General features: G+C 39.6%; 2 protein-coding genes across 15 annotated transcripts in view; both read right to left on the bottom strand.

The window, feature by feature from the left end:
* The window catches only part of TTN (titin), a 307,719-nt gene extending 300,125 nt beyond the window's left edge, over window positions 1–7,594 (bottom strand). For both annotated transcript variants that reach the window (XM_065560805.1, XM_065560804.1), the window contains exons 1-3: window positions 7,314–7,594; window positions 4,644–4,747; window positions 622–825 (exon numbers count right to left, since the gene is read on the bottom strand). In XM_065560805.1, coding sequence (XP_065416877.1) covers window positions 622–825; window positions 4,644–4,734 — 295 coding nt within the window. In that variant the 5' untranslated portion in view covers window positions 4,735–4,747; window positions 7,314–7,594. The remainder of the gene's footprint in view (window positions 1–621; window positions 826–4,643; window positions 4,748–7,313) is intronic.
* A 6,971-nt stretch (window positions 7,595–14,565) lies between these two features.
* The window catches only part of CCDC141 (coiled-coil domain containing 141), a 147,789-nt gene continuing 137,588 nt past the window's right edge, over window positions 14,566–24,766 (bottom strand). For 4 of the 13 annotated variants that reach the window (XM_065560825.1, XM_065560829.1, XM_065560828.1 and 1 more), the window contains 4 exons: window positions 20,147–20,301; window positions 19,918–20,047; window positions 19,670–19,835; window positions 14,566–14,885 (listed from right to left, as the gene is read on the bottom strand). In XM_065560825.1, the coding sequence (XP_065416897.1) occupies window positions 14,756–14,885; window positions 19,670–19,835; window positions 19,918–20,047; window positions 20,147–20,301 (581 nt within the window). In that variant the 3' untranslated portion in view covers window positions 14,566–14,755. Of the gene's footprint in view, window positions 14,886–16,556; window positions 16,656–19,669; window positions 19,836–19,917; window positions 20,048–20,146; window positions 20,302–24,766 lie in introns of those variants that run through there. The other 9 variants (XM_065560827.1, XM_065560826.1, XM_065560834.1 and 6 more) reach the window with 6 other exon arrangements.

Consider the following 24,766-nt stretch of genomic DNA (forward strand, 5'->3'; position numbering starts at 1 on the left):
GCTGTCAATGGGACTACTCACATGAGCAAAGTTGAACATGTGCATAAGAGTTTGCAAAATCAGGGCCTATATTGGTAAGAAAGGGCCAGATCCATTCTATATTCATGTGAGTACAGTCCCACAGAAGTTAATGAGGGCCCTATCCTTCAAACTCTTATTCACAGGAATAATCTTTACTTACATGACTAATTCCATTGAAGTTGGTGATGCTACTTGTGTGAGTAAAGATTACTCTTGAATAAAGGCTTGTAGTGTTAGGACAGGCATCTGGAACGACTATACTTGTAAGTGTTTGTACAGTCTGGTTCATAGTTTATACTGCTGTAGACTGTTGTAATAGTAATACTTGAAAATTCACCATGAAGTGATGAAGAATCCTATCTACATCTATAAGGAATCTAAGCATATATTGAAGTTTTTTTGGGGGGAAAAAAATCTAACTTGCTTTAGGAGTAAGGAATTTGATTTGTTGTTAGTATCTTGTATGGTGTTTGCATCTCATATTTTTGTGTTATTTTTATCCAAGTTTCGAATATATACATAATTTTTATTTTAGCTCCCTCACCTCTGGTGACAAGGGGAAGTGTCAATAGTTGCTGTCCCTCCTTAACCATACTGTACCTGTGACAAGTAGCTCAACGGTACTAGTTGCTTGCCCAGATCTATTGGTGGCTTGTATACTGTATCTTCCACTGTTGTCTGCTGTCACGGCGGGGATCACGAGTTTAGCGCGGCCATCGCTAAAGGAGATCTGCACGCCGGACAGAGTTGCAGCGGAGATAACCTGGCCATCCCGAAACCAGCTCACCTCAGGAACTGGGGAACCTACAGAAAGCGGTAGATAAAGAAAGCGATTTCAGCATCACTATAGACCAGGAGCCCCCAAATACCTCTGCTAATTACAAATATGTATGGCAGCTTTCAACCATCTGAGGGAATTGCTGCGTGTGCACAGGTTTGCAATTACACCAGTAGCATAAAATCACAACACTCAAGGTATTTTCCCTGATGTCTTGACAATACATAGGGTTTTAGTGTAATTCACAGGCTGATAGATTAAGAAATTCCTCAAACAGTGTCCTGCACCATTTGAAAGCCCTGTTAAGGGAGTTGGCGTTAGTCTCATTTAAGAATTATATGAAAGATTGAGAAATTCATGCCTTTGATTTGTTCACTAGTATAAAAAAATAAAGTACAGGTTCCTTGTAATGAAATTATATAATCCAAGCGTGAGGCAACAAGAAGTAAATTGAAAATGCAGGCTGAATTACAGTATTCCCCCTAATAATGAATTTATTAAATAAGCTACCTCTGAAAGTGACTGTAGCAAAAAGTAAAATCAAGAGTTATCTTTATATCTTTCTGGAGAGGATGATGGCAAAGCCTCATGGAAGTGAATGAATGAGGGATTCATATAAACCAGCAGAAAGCAGCCACATTGGGTCAAATATTTTACTGTTCAAATATATTATGTTCTTAGGGGCAAATCCCTCAGGCAAGACTCCCACTTTCAGTATAGACTCCATGTACAGTCATAATTGGCTTCCAGCTTCAAATGGGAACTTAAACATGACAGGGAAAATCCTCTTCCAGCACTCAGACGCCAAGAGGAATCCTTGTGAAGGGAGAAGAATCCTACAACCCACGTCACACAGCAGGAGACAAGCGGCTCTGTGGGGGCTATTCCAGCTGAGAGGACTCTTTGTGGTCTTAGGAAACCCCTTTTCTAAGATGGAGGGACCCAAATATCTGTTAAGTGACAGATCTCTATCCTCACCCATCCACCCCTCCACTTCCCCGAATCCCTTTTATGCACAGCCATGCAGAAATCCCCATAATGTTGGGTTCTGCGCATGGCAAAGTTGTGCAGTTATGCATGACCTCTTCCAATAATGCCCAACTGCAGAAGTGGACCAGTTCCATTGCATAAAGGCCCTTTATAGCCCCAGGAGGCAGCCCTGAGGCTGCACTATTCAAGTTGCCCTACAGCTGCTCCTACAGTCTCAAGAGTCTCTACCTTTGTATGCTCCAAAGGCCCTCAGCCTGCAGAATTCTTCCCCCTAACACTTGCAAAGAACCCCTCTAAAGAACCCAGTTATTTATTTGAACTCTGTATGAGGCCAAGAATATGACTGTATGAGAATACGGGCTGTGAGGGAGAAAGTTTTTGTTGGGAGTCTGCAATCATTCTAGACTTGTTTCAAAAAGTTGCAGATTTTGCTGTTTCTCATGGCCAAAAAAATAAACTGGAGTTATTTTGTTTTATATTTATATATAAAAATCAAATAATTCAGACATTATATATAAAAGTATGTGACCAGTCTGGGAAAGAGAGAGATTTTTCAAACCAAAAATAGAAACACTACATTTAGGTGCTTACAGTTTCACAGATGTAGCTAAGCAAATACCAAGGATTAGGGGGTGGCTCAGTTTTCAAGGGAGCAGTTTGAGACACTTTGGGACTGAGTTTCACAAGCATAGAGCATACCAAGAGTGAAGCTTGTAAATGCAGGCTTGTCATTGCTCAGTATTTGGAAGGGAATAACCCAAATAAACTAACAGGAGTCCAAGTTAACTCTTTATTAATGAATGCAAAATCCAAACAATACTGTGGAAACAGACACACACATAAGCAAGTCACAGTATGGTTCACATGTATAATTTAGTTTATTTACTCTAATGTTATAGGCTGCATCCTGCAGTGTTTATTAAGCACACTTTTAGTGCTCTCAGATTAATTGTGCTCTTCCTATTCAATCTAGAATTATACATAATATTTGACTTGTATATAAAATGGCTTTATTCAAAGGTAAAGACAAGGATTGAATTTAATATTCACAATGATTGATAAAAGAGACCACTATCCAGGTGACAGAAATAAAGTTACACTGTCTGTGATTTAGAAGGTCAGATTCCAGGAAATAAAACGTTCACAATTTTTTGTACATTAGAAAAATGAAATACTGAATCACTGCCAGAACTGTCAGACCTGATGAGTGGCTTTGGGGAGGAAGGGATGTTCCAGTATCCCACAACATGAATAAGAGCTAAGAAAAGATTGGTTCACATAAGGTTTGGGCCTAAAATAAAAGAATGGTACATGCAGTTATAAAACCGATGTGTCCCTTATCAGTATTAACTTAAGTTTCACTCACAAATATTACAGGATATTATAAATGAAAAGAAAATAGCTGAAATCATTCATTCATCAAGAACTTGAGCATCATAACTGGTTTTAATGGTACATTTATCTATTTTACTTTTATGGTTAATGGATTTATTACAAGGGTGATTTTCCTCAGCATATCTATTCAACTTTATATGAAACCTACATCAAACAAAAATTCTGCCCTGTTACAGAAGGCTGGGATGGCTAACACTGGAGTAGTGGATCAAACCCTGAAAAGTGGGTACAAAATAATCCACAGATGTAAATGGGCATATGGTGGTATTCAAATGTCCCATATGATCCTATGTTAATCAAGGGACCCAAAATGTTGGTATAGGTCTGGGTGCAAAAGCATGATTGGCAGCCACACTTTGGAGTAAGTACATCTTAGACACCCATAGGGCAATGATTATCAGCCACAGCAAATGTCAAAGGTGGCTATGGTGCTGGACAGACAACATATCTGCCAGGGGGTAATTGTACAACTGCAGATCATGGATGCTTTGTTTTATAGTATGTGGTAGTCACAGTGCTAATACCAACACCCTATTGCACTTCCTTAACCATCCCATTCTGTGTCACTTCTCCTTAGTACTGAGCATGTGTCAAAGCCACTCCTGGAACAAGGCATTGGCTGCTCTGGCACTTATTTTGATTGACTAATAGGGTTTGAGTGGGGCTTTGTACATTCTCTGTGTTCATGCTGACTCAACATATGATAAAAATAGTGAATAAGATTTGATAAAATGGCACTTAATTTAAAAATGAAGGTGCTTCTTTAAGTTGCCCCATGATCTTAGTTATGTTTGGACAATCTTATACTACCTCTAAACAGACTTTCCTACCATTTTGAGTGGACACACAAGCCCAAATTCTGTGCTTATACCCATACGACTCCACCAAAATCATAGAGTCAAAAGAGGGCTGAATGGGAAATAAGTCAACAGAAAATGAGCCAGTGTGCCCAGCACCCAAAAAATCGTCCCCTTTTGCTTTGGATTAGCAGTGAACCTTCTGCTACTTGGCCTCTCACTCTGCCATGTCCACATAGACTCTGTGCATACATCCCTAGATCTCTCACTAGCACACTTTTCACTTTTATCCCTATTTCTTCCTTTGCTTTGTTAACTGGGGCCCAAGTCTGCTCCTATTGAAGTCAATGAGAATTTGGCCACAGACTTCAGTGGTAGCAGAATTGGGCCTTTCCTTTGATCCATCATAATTCTGAACAGTATGTCTGCTGGTCTCTGATAGCACTCTCTGAAGTAGGCTAATCCATTGAAGAAATGACATTATATTACTTGACCTTTTTCAGGACTGTCAGATTTGGATATATTCATGTACTGACAATCTTTACTCCATCACATTACATGACTATCTAAAGCACTGGCAATTGTATGTTTGCCTTACATTTCCACAACATAAATAATTCAGGACCAAGAAATGAAGGTAATCAGAAAGGACTAAGTCTTACCACTAACATGAGCCTCAAAGGTTGCGGCACTACCCTCCAGTGCCACAACACTTTGTAACGGCTGCGTAAACGTTGGTGCTTTTGTCGTCATCTTTATAGGCACTCTGAAAGAAAGAGGAAAACATAATTAGATGTCAAATGCCAAGCTCTTTAAAGTTCTTACTGTACACATTTCCTCTCCTTTCTTACTGTACAGGCACCTTTTATTTGTACATGGCATGGAATGATTTATCCTTCTCAGCCTTAAACCATATTGGCCTGGCTATGCTTTAATATTGGAATTTTTGGACTATAATAATGTCACTTGTAGGGTCTGCTCCTGCTCCCACTGAAGACAATAATACAACTCCTATTGACTTCATTGGAGCGAGCTGTGGTCTAGTGGATTAAGCATGGCACCAGGAGACTGGGTCCTACTGTTGATTCTGCCCATGACTCATTGTATGACCTTGTGTAGGTCACTTAGCCTCTGCGCCTCAATCACCCCATCTGTCATAAAGGGAAAATAATCCTTATTCATATAGGTCCAAAGTGTTCTGGGATGAATTGAAAGTGTTCTGTAAGTGCAAAACATCATTAGATTCACTGGGAACAGAATTAAGCCTTAAATAGCATCTTAAAAGAAATGTGGATGTCTGCAATCTATTTGGCCTTTAATAATTAAAGGATGGCTGGGAGGCTTCCCTTTTTTAAAGTATACTGTAAGCAGTGAATAATTTAATCTTATGCAGAAGAACAGACTTTCCTACCATTTTGAGTGGGCACACAAACCCAAATTCAGTGTTTATAACTCATACGACTCCACCAAAATCATAGAGTCAAGGGGGCTGAATGGGACGTAAGTCAATAGGCTTTAAAGATGCAGACAAAATTCAACTCGTTCTCAGAAAGTAGCTCAGTGCAATATGGAATACTGAGAAACAGCTACCTTTGAAACATGAGCTAGGGTATAAGGTAGCCACTGACACGGATGACTTGAACAACTGCAAGCAGGTGTGAAATCTGAAGGAAAAATAGTGTGTCCTCTCTTCCTATGCATAATAATTTTTTGTACATACTAGTGATATTTTGTACTTTATTTTAAAAGGGCTTATTTTAATTGTATGTTGAATTGAAATGAATTAAGTTTGAATATTTCTAATGCTTACATACCCATCTCCTTAAAATAAGGTCACACTGTTTTAAACTGAAGTTATAATTTCTTTCATTAAAAAACACTATGTGAATATAATGTTATCATCATGATTTACCAGATAAGAGATATCTTGATAATCTTTTTTTAGGTGTCTGAATTTTGCAGTGATACATTCCTATATACTGTGAGTTGTGCATTTACATTTGATTCTGTGTCTGACATTGCCACAGTACCAGACATAATTATAGATATAGGAACAATAAACCTTTATTTAAATCTCTCTAAGTATGGGACAGCTCCTGCCATCCTTAACTGGGTTGAAAAATACCTTCACTGAGAGCAGACCCATTGAAATCAGTCCTGGCTCTTCAAAGGAGCCCAGACTTGTTAGGAGCCTGACTCCCATTCACTTTCAATGAGATAAGGGCACCTAACTCCTGTAGGCTCCTTTGAAAATCCCAAACAGTGTGACTACTATGCAGTAATGTACTATTCAAGGTGAATAAAAGGGGCAGCATCTGATGATCTATTGGGTTGTGTGAAACTTCACATAAAAGGCACTATGTGTATTGTCTTCATGGGTTGTACTGATACTTTTTGTAACTTGGTGTATGGGGTGTTTTTTTTTGTTTCCGAAGTTTTTCAATTTGTGAAATAGTTTAAACAAATTAGGTATAACCGACATTTAATCTCCAGATGACATCAATTTCCAAAAATATTCAAGAGCAAGACTGTACAAATTACTTTCACATATACTTATTCTTCTTATATCTACTTCAATTGTGGATTAATGATTTGACAGTCATTTGAGAGAGAAATAATTTAGTATTTTAAATAAACAGTATAAAAATGATACAGATTATTTCCAAACTCGAGAATATGTTGGGAATTATTTAATTAAGTATAATTGATGATGAATTCATTGAAAGTTTAAATCTCTCATTGGATAGGCAAATTTCAATTATAAAGATTTTGAGCTTATAAGGCTTTTTTATAATTATGATTAAAAGGTATGCATCTGAAATATCAGGCTCCAAAAATAACTTCCCCAGCTATGACTGACAGCAGACAAGTGTTCCAGAGCTGCTGTGTAATTGATACCTTCGCAGTTGATTCCCTTAAAAAGTCATCAGTGCTTAGCTGATACCATATGCATTTTATCAGAGCTATTCTTGGAGCTTCTCGGTTTATCTGTGAGTAATATAACCTTGAACACTCCCAGCATACATAAAAAAGTTTGTAAGTTAACCAGACATTTCCCTATACATTTCAAATCCTAATTTAAAATGTTCTTTAATATCAAATGTACTTAAAGAACTATTAATTGAATTTTATCAAAACTCACATTCAGAAACATAAGACATCATTCTTGATAAAGTACTTTAATGTTCAATGTTTATAGACTATATTCTTATTACATACACATACACCATATGCCCATAAATATACATTTATATTGATGTGTTCTATCAAAATGATTAAATGACTGACAAAGAAATGTAGTTATACTATAAAAAAAAAAAAAAGCCACTAACCTGATTCCTCAAGAGTGCCTAAAAGGAGTGGGCTAAGCCCAGCGAAAGTTTCGTAAACGACGTCCTTATCCAGAGTAAGTTTTTAGACAATCCCAATATGAGAATCGTTGAGCCTCTAATCATTAAAAACAAAACTACACAGTCTTGACAGTGTAGTTTTGCTTTTCTTTGCAATCCCTACACCCGAGGCGAGGCTGGGAATGCACGACTGCTCAAAAGTGCTCACATAGTTGTTTTACTTTATATACCCTGATCTGCTGACAGCTCTGCATCATCATGTCAGTGCCACTTCTGATTGGTTTTCTAAAAAAAAGCATCATGGGAGATGCAATCATACACCACCTGTTGGTCTGATTGACAGTGCTAATTTTGGCAGCACAAAAGGGATTCACTGAGGAAATGAACCAGTATATTTAGCGTTTATTCTAGTTTAAAGTCCAATCATTTTATTTGCAATTGCTAATTAGTTGCATCACAAACTTAAGAAAAAATGATGAGGAAGGATTTTTATTAAATAGCACAGAACACAGCCAAATCAATAGTGGTCCTGTCAGTCAGATCCAACCTTACAGTCTCTTCCCCTACAATGACTAAGTAGCTACCAAATGCATCTGTCAATCATCAGGTCACATAAGTAAGCTGATCTCTTGCATGAGCCTTATATTGGTAATATATATATATGTATATTTTTAATTATGAGTTGAAAGTTTGTGTTTGATACAGGGCCGGCTCCAGGCACCAGCTTGTCAAGCAGGTGGTTGGGGCGGCCACTCCGGAGAGGGGTGGCACGTCCAGCTATTCGGCGGCAATTCGGCGGACGGTCCCTCACTCCGGCTCAGAGCGAAGGACCTCCTGCCGAATTGCCGCCGCAGATCGCGATCGCGGCTTTTTTTTTTTTTTTTTTGGGGGGGGGCTGCTTGGGGTGGCCAAAACCCTGGAGCCGGCCCTGGTTTGATATCAGGTAGATATGACTTTTTTGTTACTGTTAAAAATCTTTTTACTGCTAACTAGATATTTCTTTCAGTAGGACTTGTCAAAAGTAATGTCTGAAATGCAGAAACATCAATGTCAAGAAGGCGCATACACAGCAGCAACTTTTGCAATGGTTTTAAACCCAGTCTTTAGCCCTCCCTCCTGACCGCCCTTATTAGGGGCCGGTGTAGGACTCATGCAGCCCTTGCACCAATGAGCTATGCCTTTCCCATATTGCTTGCTGAGAGGTCTTTGGCTGAGCCGGGCCCAGCTTTATCAGGCTGTGGGGCTAGCTGTATCACCAGCTGCGTTTACCTCAAAAGCAGAAGTCAGAGGCAGAAGGGGCCTTTGTGCTCTCTTCTGCAACTGGGACAGTTTATCCTCCTAGCCCCAGCCACTGTTCTAAGATACCTGTGTGCACCTGTCTATCAGGGTGTTAATACCTCCTTATGCAACCTTCATTTTCCTTTCTGACAATATGGTGCCTAACTAAGCCCCTATCCAGAAAACCACTTAAGCATGTGCTTAACTGGCTCCCTGAGACTTATCAGTCTTAAAGTTATGTCTGCTTAAGTACTTTGTTAGACAGGGGGTGTAGAGCTGGCTTATTCCCCCAGGTACACAGTGAAAAGAGGTCATCTGTGTACAGATGCCCTTGCAAAAGGGCTGGGGAAAGGGGACAGGCGGGAACCTCTTCTGTGGTACCGTCCCCACCTCCTTAGACTATGCAGAAGAATCTCAGCAGATACAGAAACTCAAATGTGAGGAAGAGAGGCTGATGTGGGGGAGGGAAGGGGTGCAGAAAGAGAAGGTAAACAAAGCTCCACCATGAACCTCACAGGGAATACTTAGGAGAGCAAATACAAACTGAAGTTTTTCTATGCCAGCCCACTTTATGCTCAAGAACCCCTCCTCCTCCCATGGCAGTCCCATAACTGGGAGTGCACGGTCACATTGCCAGGGCGCTGAAGGAAAGGAAAGGAAGCTTCTGAGGCAAAATGTCTCTCCATGGATGGAGCACGCTGCAATGTGCTGTTTTGAAAGGAGCGGGGGAGGGTACGTCACTTCCCCTTCATAGGCTGACCTGAGGAAAACTCTGTGAGGGGAATCTCAGAGTTTTACACCCTCTCACCCATTCCTGGGGTGGTTTCCATAGAAGGGATTGATCTAGCCTTTAATTTACCTTTCTGGTTAAAAAGGTCATCTGTAAATGCATTTTTTCTGCACAAAAGTAAGGGGAAAGGAGCAGCAGCAATTATTGTAATCTCCCATATTGATGCAATGTCCACCTGACAGTGTTGGAAGAGTGGTATCATACCCCGTTCATTAGTATATGGTCTGGATGGGGTTAGTCTGAGAGAAAAGCTAGTCTATCCGCATTGATTTACTGTCATAGCATGAGGCAGGCCTTGACTGCAGCTAGGATTTACATGAAGGGAGACCCATTTGGCCTCCACTAAAGCATGTATGGTATCCAAAAGAAACCTATGGGATTATGAGGGGTATAAATGAGTGCCGAATTTTCATAGTGAAAGGAATTCACTCTACAACAACCACATTAGGAGGCAGTAAAATTTTCTCCAAAGTTGTGCAAGTGGTAAAACTGGTGAAAAATCATGTCTGTGATAGAAACTTGAAGTCAATATGCTCTCTTTTTTTTTTTAAAGTAAAAGTCACTGGTGTTATGGAGACATAAGTAAAATGAAGAGTGTAGCATGCAAATCATAGGGTAAAATTAATCATTTTTAAAATCTCAAAAAAGCTGACATTTTGCCTTTTCAATATGTGTATTTTGGTGAGGAGGTCAAATGTTACTATTTTTGCTGGGAAAGGGGGATGAAAATCCCACAAGTGACAACATTCCTTTAAACCAAGTCAGGAAGTATCACAGAAAACTATGGTTTTGTATCCAAACATGAAGCAAAAATGGAAAATGTTCTGTAAGTGCAAAACATCATTACATGTTTAAAGCTGCATTCACCAACTCCAACTTTTTTTGCATATATATATATATATTGTGGTTTGTAACAGGCACAGGATTCCACCTGCACGAAGCTCATTGCAGGGTAAGGGTGTTGGGGCAGATCCTCAGCTAGTACAAATTGGCTTAGCTCCATTGTCCTTAGAGTTTATGACAATTTACACTTGCTGAAGATCTGCCCACCACCCCTTTAAAAAAAAAGAAAAGAAAACAAAACACGGTCACATGCAATTTCTTAGATAATGATAGCTCTTATCTAGTGCTTTGGCTCTTTAGATCACAAAGAGCTTTACAAAAGGTCAGTATCTTCATCCCCATTTTCCAGATGAGGAAACTGAAGCACAGGTAGGGAAGTGACTTGTCCAAGGTCACCCAGCAGGCCAGTGACAAAGCTGGGACTTGAATCCACATTTCCCAAGTCCCAGTGCCTTGTCCACTAAGCTACATTGGCTCATAATATATTATATCATATATACAAGTTTCCCCTCCCACAAAACCCTTAGAGACACATTAGCCCTTGGAGAAATGGGTACTACAATGCACATACTATTTCTCAAAATATACAGTATGTCAGAAATAGAATGTGATCTTTAGTGTAATAAAATACTATGGGCCTGATACTACAAATACTTTGGTATGTGAGTAATTTCACTCATGCAAGTAGTCCTTTTGACTACAATGAGTGAAGGTGCATAAGGGAAACAATTACTTCAATGGGCCTGCATGTGGAAGTGTTACAGGATCAAACCTTTAGTCATAAGAGCGTGAAACTATAACTTCACTGTTTCCTGACTTTTGAATGCTTCACCATACATCTTTAACAGGCTCTTAATGTACTTAATGTACTTTTTAAATGGTTTCCCTAGTTTATTAAAAAAAAATAAAAATCAATAATATGCAGCTATTTGCTTAACAGCAGTAGAGTGCACTGTACTGCAAAATATATGCAGTCAATAGGACAGGAGCCCTGTGTTCTTTCCTTCTCCCCTTCCCTTCCCTCTACACATTCATTCACCAAGGCTTTGTCTACAATATGGAGACTATACTGGCATATCTATGCCAGCAGAGCCATGGAGCATGGACACAGCCTACACCCAACAGAGGAGCTTTTCTGTTGGTGTAGGACCACCACCTCCTTGAATCACATTAGTTACATCAATGCAAGATGGATCTACACTGGGGTTTTTGTTGACATAGCTATGTCAGTCAGGGGTATGTTTTTTTCATACCTCTGACAGATGTAGCTATCCCAATATAACTTTTCAGTGTAGGTCAAGCCTAAGTGTATGGAGAGAGGTAGAGCCCCACCTCCTCCCCTACGTGCCTTTGTTTTCTTTATACACCTTCTCTCAATGTGAAAGAGTAGGTTGCGTATGAACTTGCCACACCACTTGCAGAGCCAACAGAACCTTGACAAGCAAGCAGTTACTGAATCACATTAAACAAATCAAACCACATGTACAAAGTGTTTTTCTAAACCCTTATAAAACTGACAAGCCAAAAATCAGTTTTCACCCACATGACCTAGAGAATAAATCCCTGTTGAGTTGCCAGTTTTCTAACCTCTACCACTGATCACTAGAGTTCTTCAAACCAAAACATTTTTGTAATTCCCCAGCTTCAGCCTTGAAAATGGCTGAACTGCTCCTCCCCCCTCCCCAAACTTTTCAAAAATATTTTCTCCTGGACTGAAAACAAACATGCCAAGTTTCAGTCTGAAAGACAAAAATTTTATAAGCAACAGAAAACATTTGCAATGACATCTGTATCCACATAAGACCTCTAATGAAACAGCAAGTATCTTTGGCCAGACTGATGGCTTGGGATGCTTGCACTACATTACACAACCATGTGAGAAATCCAAGTTCCACACTAACCAACCTCAGGGCCCTTAATGGAGCCTGGAAATATGACAAAGATGATGACAGGAACATGGAGAGCATACACAGACTACACTGACCTTCTCCCCTCATAGCACTTCCTAGAGGTCAGCTATTCAGTGATAGGGTCTGTAGGAGAATGCCTACATTTAGGGCTGAAAAGTTGATGCTGCTGTCAAGTGCTGGTGCTATCTGAGATGATGGGATAAGATAAACAAGAACTGAGGCTTTGAATGAAGAAGATACCAACTAGGAATGAACCTCCCTATCTCTCCTCAACACAGTCTTAGTTGTTGTGCTGGGTGTGTGTGTGTGTGTGTGTGTATGTGTATGTGTGTGTCATAAAATAGCAGGGAGATAGTCTCCATAATGTATTAAGTCTTTTCCATTTTTAATTTCTAGGATTCTATGAGTGATTTAGGTGTGCTTATGGTCAGAAAAGTGATTATGTAAACAAAAGACACCTTAACAGATCTGTTCCCTGTATGCATTCACAGTCATATCTATTTGCCTTGCTGACAAAGACAAATCATAGCAGTATCACAAAACTATGGGAGAGTATGTTGGATTCTGTTTCATACATTACCTATCACATGGTTAATAAAAAATCCACAGCTGGAACTTAATCAACAGTCATGAGGTGTAAGCCAGATAAGGATTAGGAGGGGGAACAAAAAATGGAAAAAAATAAAATAAACCAAAAGCAAAAACAGAGCTTGACTTTCAAATCCCAAGCTGTGTCTGCAGGTCTCGGAGTTAAAAAAACCCAAAACCCTCTGTTTTTTCAATGAGCAAATTGGCTATGGAATCAGGGACAATAGACATAAAATGCCACAATTTCATGTTCACAGAATCACTTTTTCAGAGATTTATTTATCCTGCAATTTCTAACACCACTTCTATAAACAGTCCAGCTGATAAGAGACATTACAGAACTAAAGTGTTTATCAATTTTAATTTTACAGTCTATGTGTGAGACGTAATTAAATAGCCCATACTCCAATTCTCTGGGTTTAAAGGCTATTCAAAAATGAAATATTTAACACTGGCCTTTAACCCAATGTCAATACCTGTGTGAATAAGATATACAAGTAAAGTATTTATTGACTGAAGATGATTATAGGGGACTCACAGCATATAGGTTTTGTCTTTGTTGATTTTTATGTTCATGGTTTTAGATTGAGAGACAGCTGCTAATGTGTTATTTGGGTCCCTATTCTGCAAGGGTGAAGTTCACCCCCATGTGTAGAGGGCCAGAGCAAAGTCTTAAGCTTCCAAAACAGGACTACAGTGGGATTTAAGTGATGCATAAGCCTAGTACTCACCTGGGAGCACAGGACATTCACTTAAAGTATGAATTTTCCAAACCTTTGCACCACAGATGTGCTTTACAAAATGCACAAGGCACCAGCTATGTTGGCCAAAGAACACACAGTAGTTTAGGAATAGGAGGCTGTGTTGCACAAATTGTCTGCTGCATGGGGCTTTGAAAATTTGGATCAGAATGACCATTGAGGGACAGCTATTTTAGAGTCTGAAAGTCCTGCTGGTTCAACTGCTTCTCAAATTGCCAACCAAACTATGGCTTTTACTGCTCCTCTTCCTCCAATACTTCCGCTGCAGGTTTGAAGTGGCTTCCAGAATGTCTGCTGCTGATCTGGTGGTAGTCGTGGAACTCTTTAAGGACAACTGTAGGAGCGTCTGCAACCCAAAGGAGGAAACCCAGTTTTCCAATATAAGTGAAAGTGACAGTTGGCCTGTCTATCACCAGGCACTATAATGCAAGTCTTGCAAACAACATGCATATATGAATAAAGTTCCTATTAAGCTGCCTTAAAAAGTTTCATCTGCCCAGAGACCATTTTAGTAGCAATCCTGACTAGGCCCACCCTTCCAGTTGCCAGAAATGATTGCTTGTCCATGCACAGCCTCCCTAGGAGCATTGCCAGAGATCTTGGGAAGTGATCAACTCCCCACCCCAGGTTTTAAATACATAGGATTAGCCAGCCATAAGAGACAAACATTTATTTCTATCATTCCCTGATTATAGAATCCATTAACTCTTGCCTGTGTAAATGAAAATTGAAGAACTGAAGTCCTCCATTAGCTACTTAAGAGGAAAAAGGGGGAAACCTGCTCTTCTCTCATTCAGTTACTTGTGTACCACACTTGATATTTGTTCTCAGTCTTGCTGACAGAATGGGTACAAGAAAACTGACCTACCAACAAGGATGACTGTGGTCTTCAAAGGCCTATGAAAAGGTACTTAAAAAAGTAGAGGGGAATTTACTAATATCACATATAAACACACCTCAAAAGAAGGTGTGTTTTCTAATTTGTCTTATAAGCCAGGATAAAACAAGTGAAGTCGAAACCACAACATTTACGTCAAGTAAATTCTGCTATGCATGTGACTTTATTAATGAAATATAGAGAAACAAATTACAAATTCTAATTACTAGCATGTTCTTAACAGGTATTAATTAAGCAGTACTCAGAGAGTCCCTTCTCCCCCCCACCCCCACAATGTCAAAGTTCCATGAAGATTCACAGCAAGCAATTAGTCCACTCATAAATTGGGCATCCTGAAGTTCAACCAATCTTCTTAATTAGATTTCCCCTATAATATCCTCTGGACTAGCCAAGAGAATTATGGGATCATGCTTCAAACTGATGTTAACCTCTTGCGACTCCACATGTGAAAAATAGGCACTCTGCAGCCACTGTTCATGTTTTAACCTGTGCAAGCAAACACATTTAAATTAATATCAGCTACATTTTAATCAGCACTCTTCATTCACCATTCTGTGGTGGTTGACAAAACTGCTCCTAAAATATCCAAGATCATGGACAGAAGTATGGAGTAATCCCATCCCTAACAGATTAGATCACTGGACTAAAACTTATTATATTACTGGTGAAGAGCAAGAAGTAGCAGTGTTATGTACAAGCAGAGGAGTCACAACAATAAAACAAAAGTCTTCAGGTTTTTGTTTTTTCTTTGGAACAGATGACATTTCACCATGATGCACAAAGCATGGACCTTTGCCTACTCAGCTGGCTGTGAATAGGAGGACCAGGGGAGAAAGGATTTTTGAAGAAATAGAAGAGCAGTTTTTGCAACCAATATGCTGCCCATGCCATATGTTCTAGTTCTCTTTCCTGTGTTATGAGCTTTGATTCAGATCAACACATATCTCACAGGAGATGGGAAGAGATTGAAGAACCAGCATTCTTGCACTCTCATCAACATAGCACAGCAGAACTTTTAGAGGATGTGAAGATTACAGAGAAAACTCAGATATTTATTCCTTCAAGAGAGATCATCAGTCCAAATGAAGGAGCAAGAATACCACAATAATAATGAAAATTCTGGCAGTAAATACACAATGATCTGACCAATATAAAGGTTAGATCTTAGGTAGAGTGTTGAAGGCTAGTTAGTAGCATGTTGACTGTCCTACAGACACTCAACCACTTTCACAGGAAACAGGAACAGTCATTTGCTTCTTGCTAGCCCGATTCATGGAGATGTTTTTCTATTGAATAATCCTAAACGGAAATAATCCTAAATTCCTTAACCTCTCACTTTAGTTTCTCAGGGCATTTTAAGACAAAAAGATGGCCAAAAAATCTACCTTTCACAGAGTTGTAATGTGCTTCATTAGAAGAACTGTTCAGGAATTTTCCATTGTTTTTGGTTTTGACAGAAAATGTGGTTTGAGGAAAAAATAAAGATTTTCCACACTTAAATTTTTATTTTGGAAAATTTAATAAAAACTTTTTGGCACCAGGAAATAAAATCAAAACAAAATATTTAATTTCAGGTCAAGTTGATCCAAATCAAATAATTTTGGTTTGTTGAACTGAGCCAAAATGTTTTGTTTTGTTTTGCATCATTTCATCAATAATCAGTGTCCACTTTGGCTTCCACTGTGCTTCATATTTTTATTTTCCCCTATGGGCTTGATTCCACAGCCAAGTGACATCTCTCATAATGCATCATGGTCTCGCCTGAGACTGAACCCCAATGTTGCATTAAGAGAGTCCCACAGCCCTCCAAAATATTTCATTTTGATAAATTTCAAAAAAGATTTTAATGTCATTTTTTAAAGAACATGTTCCATTAAAGTTTTGATATTTTGACTTTTCATTCTAATTTGGGCTGAAAACAAACATCAAAATACCAAAGTTTCCCACTGGATGGAAATTCCAAGTTTCTCTCAGCTCTCCTTGTTAGATACATCATCTTGAAATCATAATATTCATTAGCATGAATTCTGCCTTCTAATTAGTGTAGTCAACCTTCAGCAGCCTATTCTCCCCCGCCTCAACCAGCTTCTAGGCCCACTCTCTTATTATGAGAATATTCCATTTGTTTTATGCAGCATTCAAAATACTGTAAAATACCTGCCAAATTCTCCTTGATGTGAGCCGTCAAGTAGCTCCTGTGCCTTGGAAACCTCTGTACCTTAACTTGAAGATCCAAGTGTCATTTCAGTTACTGATCTGTTTTAATGGTTATAATTATGTCACTTTTGCTTTTTTGAGGATTGTAAAAAGAGGGTCAATGGAGCAAATTTACTGCTGTAGCCACTATCAACTTTGGCTTAATTCTGCCTTCAGAAACACAACACACACACATTGCATTGACTTCACTGGGGATAGTGCACATATCCAAAAGTATTGTCTGACTCCCAACTGCAGCAGTGAATGCTATACAGCCAGTGAAAATGCATTGGATCACCATAATGTGGCATGAAGTCTTTTGTGAGAGCTTTCAACCTTTTTTAACAGAACTTTTGGGATGAATTTGCTAAGCATTTCTTAAAGCCCACATTCCGAACCCTGTAACTTGAACACGTTCATACTCCTAGCAGCAGTTACTGTGAACACATTATTTTTCAGGATAGCACTAAACTGATCTTGTGTGTCAGCCAGATATGATTAGGAAAGATTTCAACATATGCAGGTAATAGTCATCACTTATGGATCTAATATTTTGATAAAATACTAACCTTTCTGGGATAAGACATAGGCTTTTAAGTAGGAAATTATTTTTATCCATTTTAGTGTCACAGTAAGTACTAATGCCACCATTGTCTCCTGGGAATCTGGTGACATCATTGATGACTCTGGAGAATTCTATCACTCCTCTCTCCCGCCTTCATTTCACATTTTCATTCTGGTGAAATCTTGGTAACTAAATGTATAGGCATAGGACTTAAAGAAGCTGAATAAGGTACCAGGATGGTAAACGAGACCTCACATGTGGGCATCCTCTGATATGCTTAAAAAACCCTTGTGCTTCTGCTAAGTTAACTTGGGACTTTTTGCAGGACACACCACTGAATTATTTTCCAGCTGTTGAGTAAAGAGATCATATATAGATAGTGCCTTCTTTCTCTTCAAATGGGAGTGGAGGATGTACTATTCACGTAACATGCCCAGTTCATGAATGCAAGAATTTCCTTGGGAGACACTTGTAGAATGAGCAATATAAAATGTATATAACAAAGTGTCAAGCCTGTGGCCATTTCACTCACAAAATCCTATGCCTGCTTGGCACCAGTTAGTAGTGCATCCTTTTGCAGCAATAGTGTTGATACCTTGCTTCAGCTATACCAGCATGTAATAGAAGCTTTGTTGAATTTTTAAAACACTCTTTATTAAAAAGTGCCTTTGAGCAATTCAGTCTAAGAGGATGTTATACACAACATAAGAATAGCCATGCTGGGTGAGACCAATAGGTGTTCTAGTCCAGTATCCTGTCTTCCAACAGAGGCCAGTGCCAGATGCTTCAGAGGCCTGGTCCACACTAACCCCCACTTCGATCTAAGATACGCAACTTTAGCTACATGAATAACGTAGCTGAAGTCGAAGTACCTTAGTTCGAACTTACCACGGGTCCAGACGCGGCAGGCAGGCTCCCCCATCGATGCCACGTACTCCTCTCGCCGAGCAGGAGTACCGGCGTCGACGGCGAGCACTTCCGGGATCGATCTGGGATTGATTTGTCACGTCTAGACAAGATGTGATAAATCGATCCCAGAAGATCGATTGCTTACCGCCGGACCCGGAGGTAAGTATAGACCTACCCAGAGGGAGCAATTTATCAAGTGATCCATTCCCTATCATCCAGTCCCAGCTTCTAACAGTCAGAGATTTAAGGACATCCAGAACATGGGGTTGTGTGTGTCCCTGACCATCCTGGCTAATAGCTGTTGAAGGACCTACCCTCCATGAACTTATCTAATTCTTTTTTAAACCCATTTATACTTTTGGCCTTCACAACATCCCCTGGAAATGAGTTCCACAGGCTACATGTGCACTGTATGAAGAAATATTTGGGTTTTTTTTTTGTTTTTTTGTTGTTTTAAACCTGCTGCCTATTAATTTCATTGGGTGACCCCAAGTTCTTGTGTTATGTGAAGGGATAAATAACACTTCCTTATTCACTTTCTCCACACAATTCATGATTTTATAGACCTCTATCATATCCTTCCTCAGTCATCTCCTTTCTAAGATGAAATGTCCCAGTCTTTCTAAGCTCTCCTCATATGGAAGCTGTTACATACCTGTAATAATTTTTGTTGCCCTTCTCGGTCCCTTTCCCAATTCTAATATCTCTTTTTTGAGATGGAATTACCAGAACTGCATGCAGAATTCAAGGTGTGGGCATACCAATGGATTTGTATAGTGGCATTAGGTTTTTTTCTGTCATATTATCTACCCATTTCCTAATGGATCATAACTCTTAACTTTTTTGACTGCTGCTGCATATTGAGCAATGTTTTCAGAGAACTATCCACAATGACTCTGGGATATTTCTTGAGTGCTAACAGTTAATTTAGACCCCATCATGTTGTATGAATAGTTGAGATTATGTATTCCAGTGTGCATTACTTTGCATTTATCAACACTGAATTTCATCTGGCATTTTGTTCCCCAGTCACCCAGTTTTGTAACACTTCAGTCTTCTTTGGACTTAACTATCTTGGGTAATTTTATATCATCTGCAAACTTTGACAACTCACTGTTTACCCCTTTTTCCAGATCATTTATGAATATATCACCTTGTCTCTGTAAATGTGAGGTAATAACTTTACTGGATCAAGTGAGACAAGCTTTTGAGCCACACAGACCTGAAGAAAAGCTCTGTGTAGCTCGAAAGCTTGTTTATCTCACCAACAGAAGTAAGTCAAATAAAAGATATCACCTCACCCACTTTGTCTCTCTAATATCCTGGAACTGATAAGGCTAGAGTGATACTACATAAAAGTTACATTTATGTAAGTTACACTTATGTTCTACTGTATAGTTAGTTATAAGATTTTATAAATTGTATATGGATCTATGGTATCTTCTGATAGATATCTAAATGCAGATGATAGTCATGTTATGAGTCATTTACTCACTTTTGGGTAATGTAAGACAACAGGGTCTTGTGCATCAGTGAAGCTCAGTACAGCCACTACAGTATATTACAAGACACAGTATACTCAGAGTAAATCTGAAGTTACCTCACTGACAGATGGTTAGCCATTGGCCTTTGACCTTTCATACAATATGCATCCTGACCTTGTCCCACTTCAGTTGTAGGGACAGTCATTTTTTCTGAAAAATATCCTTGTTCCTGTTTTGATTTTGTCTCAGTTTCAGTGGGAATTTCTGGTTTTTCATTTTTCTCTGAAACAAAACATATGTCAGTGAGAGTGGTAACAAAGTTCTCTTTAATTCTACTAATGTGCATTGGAGGAGGGGCATTCACCTGTAACTCTTATGAAAGCTGAACAGTATGCTTCCCCAACTTCATTGCTTGCAACACAAATATATTTCCCAGTATCAGCAAGGACTACATTTCTTTTTAAAAGGTAATAGGAGTCACCTAATTTCTCAATCTGTAAAACAATAAGATATGTGCAGACAACAATTAGTAGCACACAGCAAGATATACTAGGTCCCTCCCCAAGGAACACTTTAAAAAACTTAAGACATACACTGATGTTTCCAGCTACCAGTCTGATATCATCTTTAGTCCAAACAACATTTGGTCTGGGTATTCCATGTATAGTGCAATGCAGGATTAAATCTTCTCCTTCTTGTAGAGTTGTGTGTCCAAATTTCTGTATGAAGTTTGGTTGTTTTCCTTGTACTGAAAAAAAGCGTATACCGTACTTGAAATGGCACAACTAAAGCAAAAAAAAACCCTTCTGCTTTCATAATTTTTTTATTATTGCACGGAGAAAAGAATCCATGATTATGGTTGAATCTCAAGAGTACTAGTTTACACAGCAGTAAAGGACATACATCTTTGAAATTATATTCCTTTTATTTAGCTTTTTGCCTGTGTGATATGGAGTGGGAATAGTGAAACTCTCCTTGGCACATAGGGTGGTGAGCATCAAGACCTCCATGCCTCAGGAGAGTGATATTAATTTCAAGGTAGCATTAGATAATCAAATTCTTTTTATGAGTAATAGATAAATATATGGTGGATTACCTTATTGCAGTGAATAGTAAAACACATTTCCTACAGAAGTTTAAGGAACAATGTCAAGACTGGCAAACTTTTGGGCTAGGCTTACTGTTGCACATCATGCTTTTCTTGGCTTTGCTAGTCTGTGCCATCCTTCCAGGTTAGCAGCTTAGTAAAGCACACAAGAATCCTATTCTACAAAAGGGTCAAATTCACATTAATACTGAAGGACAGAACAGGATTTATGCACTCTTAAATTACCACTTAAGCCCCACATGAAAAACTAAGATAGATTGCTACAAAGTAAAGGATTTTTAGAGCAGTCCAGACACTTAAATCACATCTTTCTTCCCCTCCACATCAGAAATATATACTCTCTTTTTCTCCTCCATTATTTCATAATATACCATAGCATACAGATTTATTAAGAACAATACAAGGCAAACCCCACTGTATGCATGCTAGCTACCTTATTGTGAGAGTAAATCCTTTAGGCACAGACAAGACTCTCATAAATTTGAATGAGTGAAATATTTTGGATAAGGTCACTAAACACTAACAGTTCTATTATAACGAACTCTAGGGCGTGATTCTGCTGTCACTTATACTGGGGTAATTCTGTTCAGCAGAATCATTCCTGCAATACACAAAAGTGAGAGCAAAATCAGTATATCCCACAAGAGTGTGCAACACCACTAACAGCAAATTACCATTAGTCCCCCATACAAAAGTCTCTGGCATAGGGGCGTGTCAGGGGCCAGCAGGGAGTGAGAGCAAGTGTGACTCAGGACTATCCTAAGTCCTTGCTATCTCCCGGCTACCACAAAGTCTATAATTAAACAGTGCAAGAGGCCAAAACTATGTTAACAACTCAGACCACCCCCCGCCCCCATCACAAACCGTGGGCCTGTAAGAGGCATATCTTTAGGTGCTCCCTTTGAAGTGAAGCAACTCCACACATCCACCCACCCCCTCCCTTATTGCAGGCCATGGCTTTAAGCTACAAATAAGAGGTATTTGATGTGGCTTGTATAGAAGCAGCAGCAGATCTGGGGAGAGGGAGTTTATATCCTCAGACAGGGCTCTTATGTTAATGACTATGAAGTTAGATCCTATCCAATGTTGCTGTGTAGCTGGAAGCAGAGGTAGTTTTGGAATGAAAAGCTCTTTACAGTCATCTACTGTTATTGGAAACTATTTAGATTCCCAAACTGCCATCCACCAGCAAAGGGCTAGTTAAACTATGGGCCAACACAGGCAACACAATTTATCTGGGATTAAACAAGCACTGGGGAAAAAGTAGGATTGGTCCAGGGAAAAAGTTAAATATACTGAAGGTTTTGATTTCCAAATCAGGTCAGAGGCAATCTCCCTGGAAATGTAAAGAAAAGTTATGCAAACTGGAAATATTTTAACTGAGAAAAAGACATGTTAAGTTTCAAAATGTTCCATGTGGGCAAAACCCCCAGATTTTTTATTTTTTTTAAAAACAGAAACTTTTTGCTAATGTTTTTAGTTTCAATAAGAACGTTTTGAATGAAAAATTTCAACCTGCTCCAGTGCCAAATAAATTTAACTTTCCTCATTTATTCTCCATTTGTCTTTTAGTTTCATATTTCCTACTTTGCAGCGATCAACCCTGTGGCAGCAGCTTCTCTCCATGAAGCACAAGCAAGGTTTTTGGCAGCATAGATGAGCCACTCCTCCCCTGCTCCCCATTTTCTTCGGTCTCTAAAATATCTCTTTTCCACCTATTTGTCTCCCATTCTCTTTTTTGCCTATTGTGTCTCCCCTGTATCCTCCCCAGCTCCTATTTCCTCCCCTTTTGTTTCCCTCTTGCATTTACCTATTTGTTCTACATCCCCTCCCCTCTTGGAGCATCCATATTTACTTTTTTTGTGACCAGTAGGTGATCCTGCAAGGCACCAAGCCCCACAGGAAAAAAAAAAGGATTAAAGGGTGTTCAGATTGGGCCATTAGTCCTTGAAGCTATGCTATTTCCTGATACTAATACGTGGGGAAACTGCTCCTGTTGCAAATAAGCTGATACATCAAAATGTCAGAATGAATTTCTGATGCACCCATTGCAATACAGTTTCACGCACCCCCACAAATGCCTGTGAATTCCTAAGGAGCTGTTCATTTTCTCTATTTTTTCAGTGCTATTGTTTTTTCAGTAAGGCAGAGCCAACTGCTGTGTTGAGGTGGAATGACTTATGTGGTACCAGCGTTGGCACAAAAAGGTTCTGATGAAAACCTAGCATTCAAAGAAGCTGCTCATCTTTGCCACCATTGTATATCTAAGTAATAGGAAGGGCCCACACCTTGTAGATGGGCACCTTTAACATAAAATTCAAAATGTGATTTAGGGCAAATTTCCAGTCAACATGCTGTGAGCAGACATTGTGCCATCCTACAGACTGACATGACTGTGAGCAGCCAAGAGACCATATACCATACATGATTCAAGTGTATGAGTCAAAGGCTTGCATCCCAGCTGAGAATATTAAAATGGGTGTCTGCCTCTGGTTTCTGTGACTGTCACTAAAAAGATTAATTTGCACCATTAAGAACAAACCCCAGTTCCTTTCCTAGCTGTAGTAGAAGTGTTTGTGTAGCACTGTGGAATTATGTTGGACAAAGGTGGTGTGTCACATGAAATTTCCTACATCTTTTTGACTCAACCGGATACTATGATGCAGAGTCAATCTTTTGCCACCATAGAGATTTCTGTTCCGTACATCAGGGGAGCGTAGAACCAAATGCTACTTATTTTGGACAGAAAAGGTTCAAACATCTGTTCAAATACAGCCATAAGGTGACAAGGAATCCAGCTTTGATCTGGCTTTCTGTTGAATGTTAGTATATACTACAAAATTTGTAGTGAAAACGGAGTTCATCTTCTAACGACAACAATAATTTTAATGGACATAAACAGACTGCTATAGGCACTCAAGGTTTTCCGCTCCTCCTCCTCATCTTGAAACTGCAAATGGATCTAAGATGGTTTTCTAATTTTATATTAATATTTCATCCCATGAGCCACCAAAGCTAGAAGTAAGTTTAGAGCCCCTTTGGAAAGTGCTCCCCACCCCCACCGCTCCCAGGTCTTCAGTCGTATAACATTCCCATTTCTATCTCTAAAGGTCTAGAGGATAGTGGACCTGAAATCTGTCTCTGGTTCCAGGTTGTCTTTTGCCCATCTATCACCCCAGATTAATGTAATTCTTGGATTTGAAAGGGATTTCACATCTGGAGAAACAAAGTCATTATTTCTGCACAAGGTTGCTTAAAGAAAAAAAAAAACAAAAAGAGCACAGCAGCTCTTTGGGGGAAAAAAGCATCAAGGTTTAGAATGTTTAGATATAGGCTCAATAGAGAGGATTCATCACATGGCTCACCAGGTACCCGGCTTTCCCCACCACACTTATAGTGTCGAAAAAGTATATGAAATTGCATTTCACATTCCCTTTTGTCCATCCCACCTGGTACATCACTAATCTCTCCTGCCTGGGACTAACATTTCAGACCTGTGAACAGCAGCTCCAACTGCTAGTTAAGAAATAAAAAGTTTCCCCAGCGCCCCACCACATGGAAATTCCCTAAGAAATTATGTTGGGCTCAGATGCTGCTCAGCCAATAGTCAGTCATGGGGGAGATCCCAACTCAGGCTGCCTTTTTGGCTAGTAACAGAAGCTTTATTCCAGGACCCATACAAGGGACCGCTAAAGCTGCTATGGCCACCTGTTCTGGGGCACTCTGAAAACTCAGACAGGGCTCTGGCACTCAGGATAACAAGGGACAGCCCTGCAGGGTGGAACTTTTTAGTGCTAAACCACACATGACTAGACCTCCAGCAACCCGCCTTTCTTCAGCTAAACGCCAGTTTACAAGTAGGAGCTGGTCTGGCGGGCAATGAATGGAGGTCGGGTTTCAAACAGTCACTCCCACCGTGTCTGACCGCTCTGCGGGCTTGTCCATGGTCCCGGGGGCAGGGGTGTAACGACGCAAACAGCTTTCGCTCCCCATGCAGCCTGCACAAAACCTAGTTCTCCAGGGAAAGGGCTGAAAGCAAAATGGTGGGTGTAAAATGGTGACTGGCATGTCTGAAGCGGAAAGAGTAAATCCTTCTGCGGCTAGA

This window comes from Chrysemys picta, chromosome 11 (assembly GCF_011386835.1).
Source record: "Chrysemys picta bellii isolate R12L10 chromosome 11, ASM1138683v2, whole genome shotgun sequence".
Taxonomy (NCBI): Eukaryota; Metazoa; Chordata; order Testudines; family Emydidae; genus Chrysemys; species Chrysemys picta.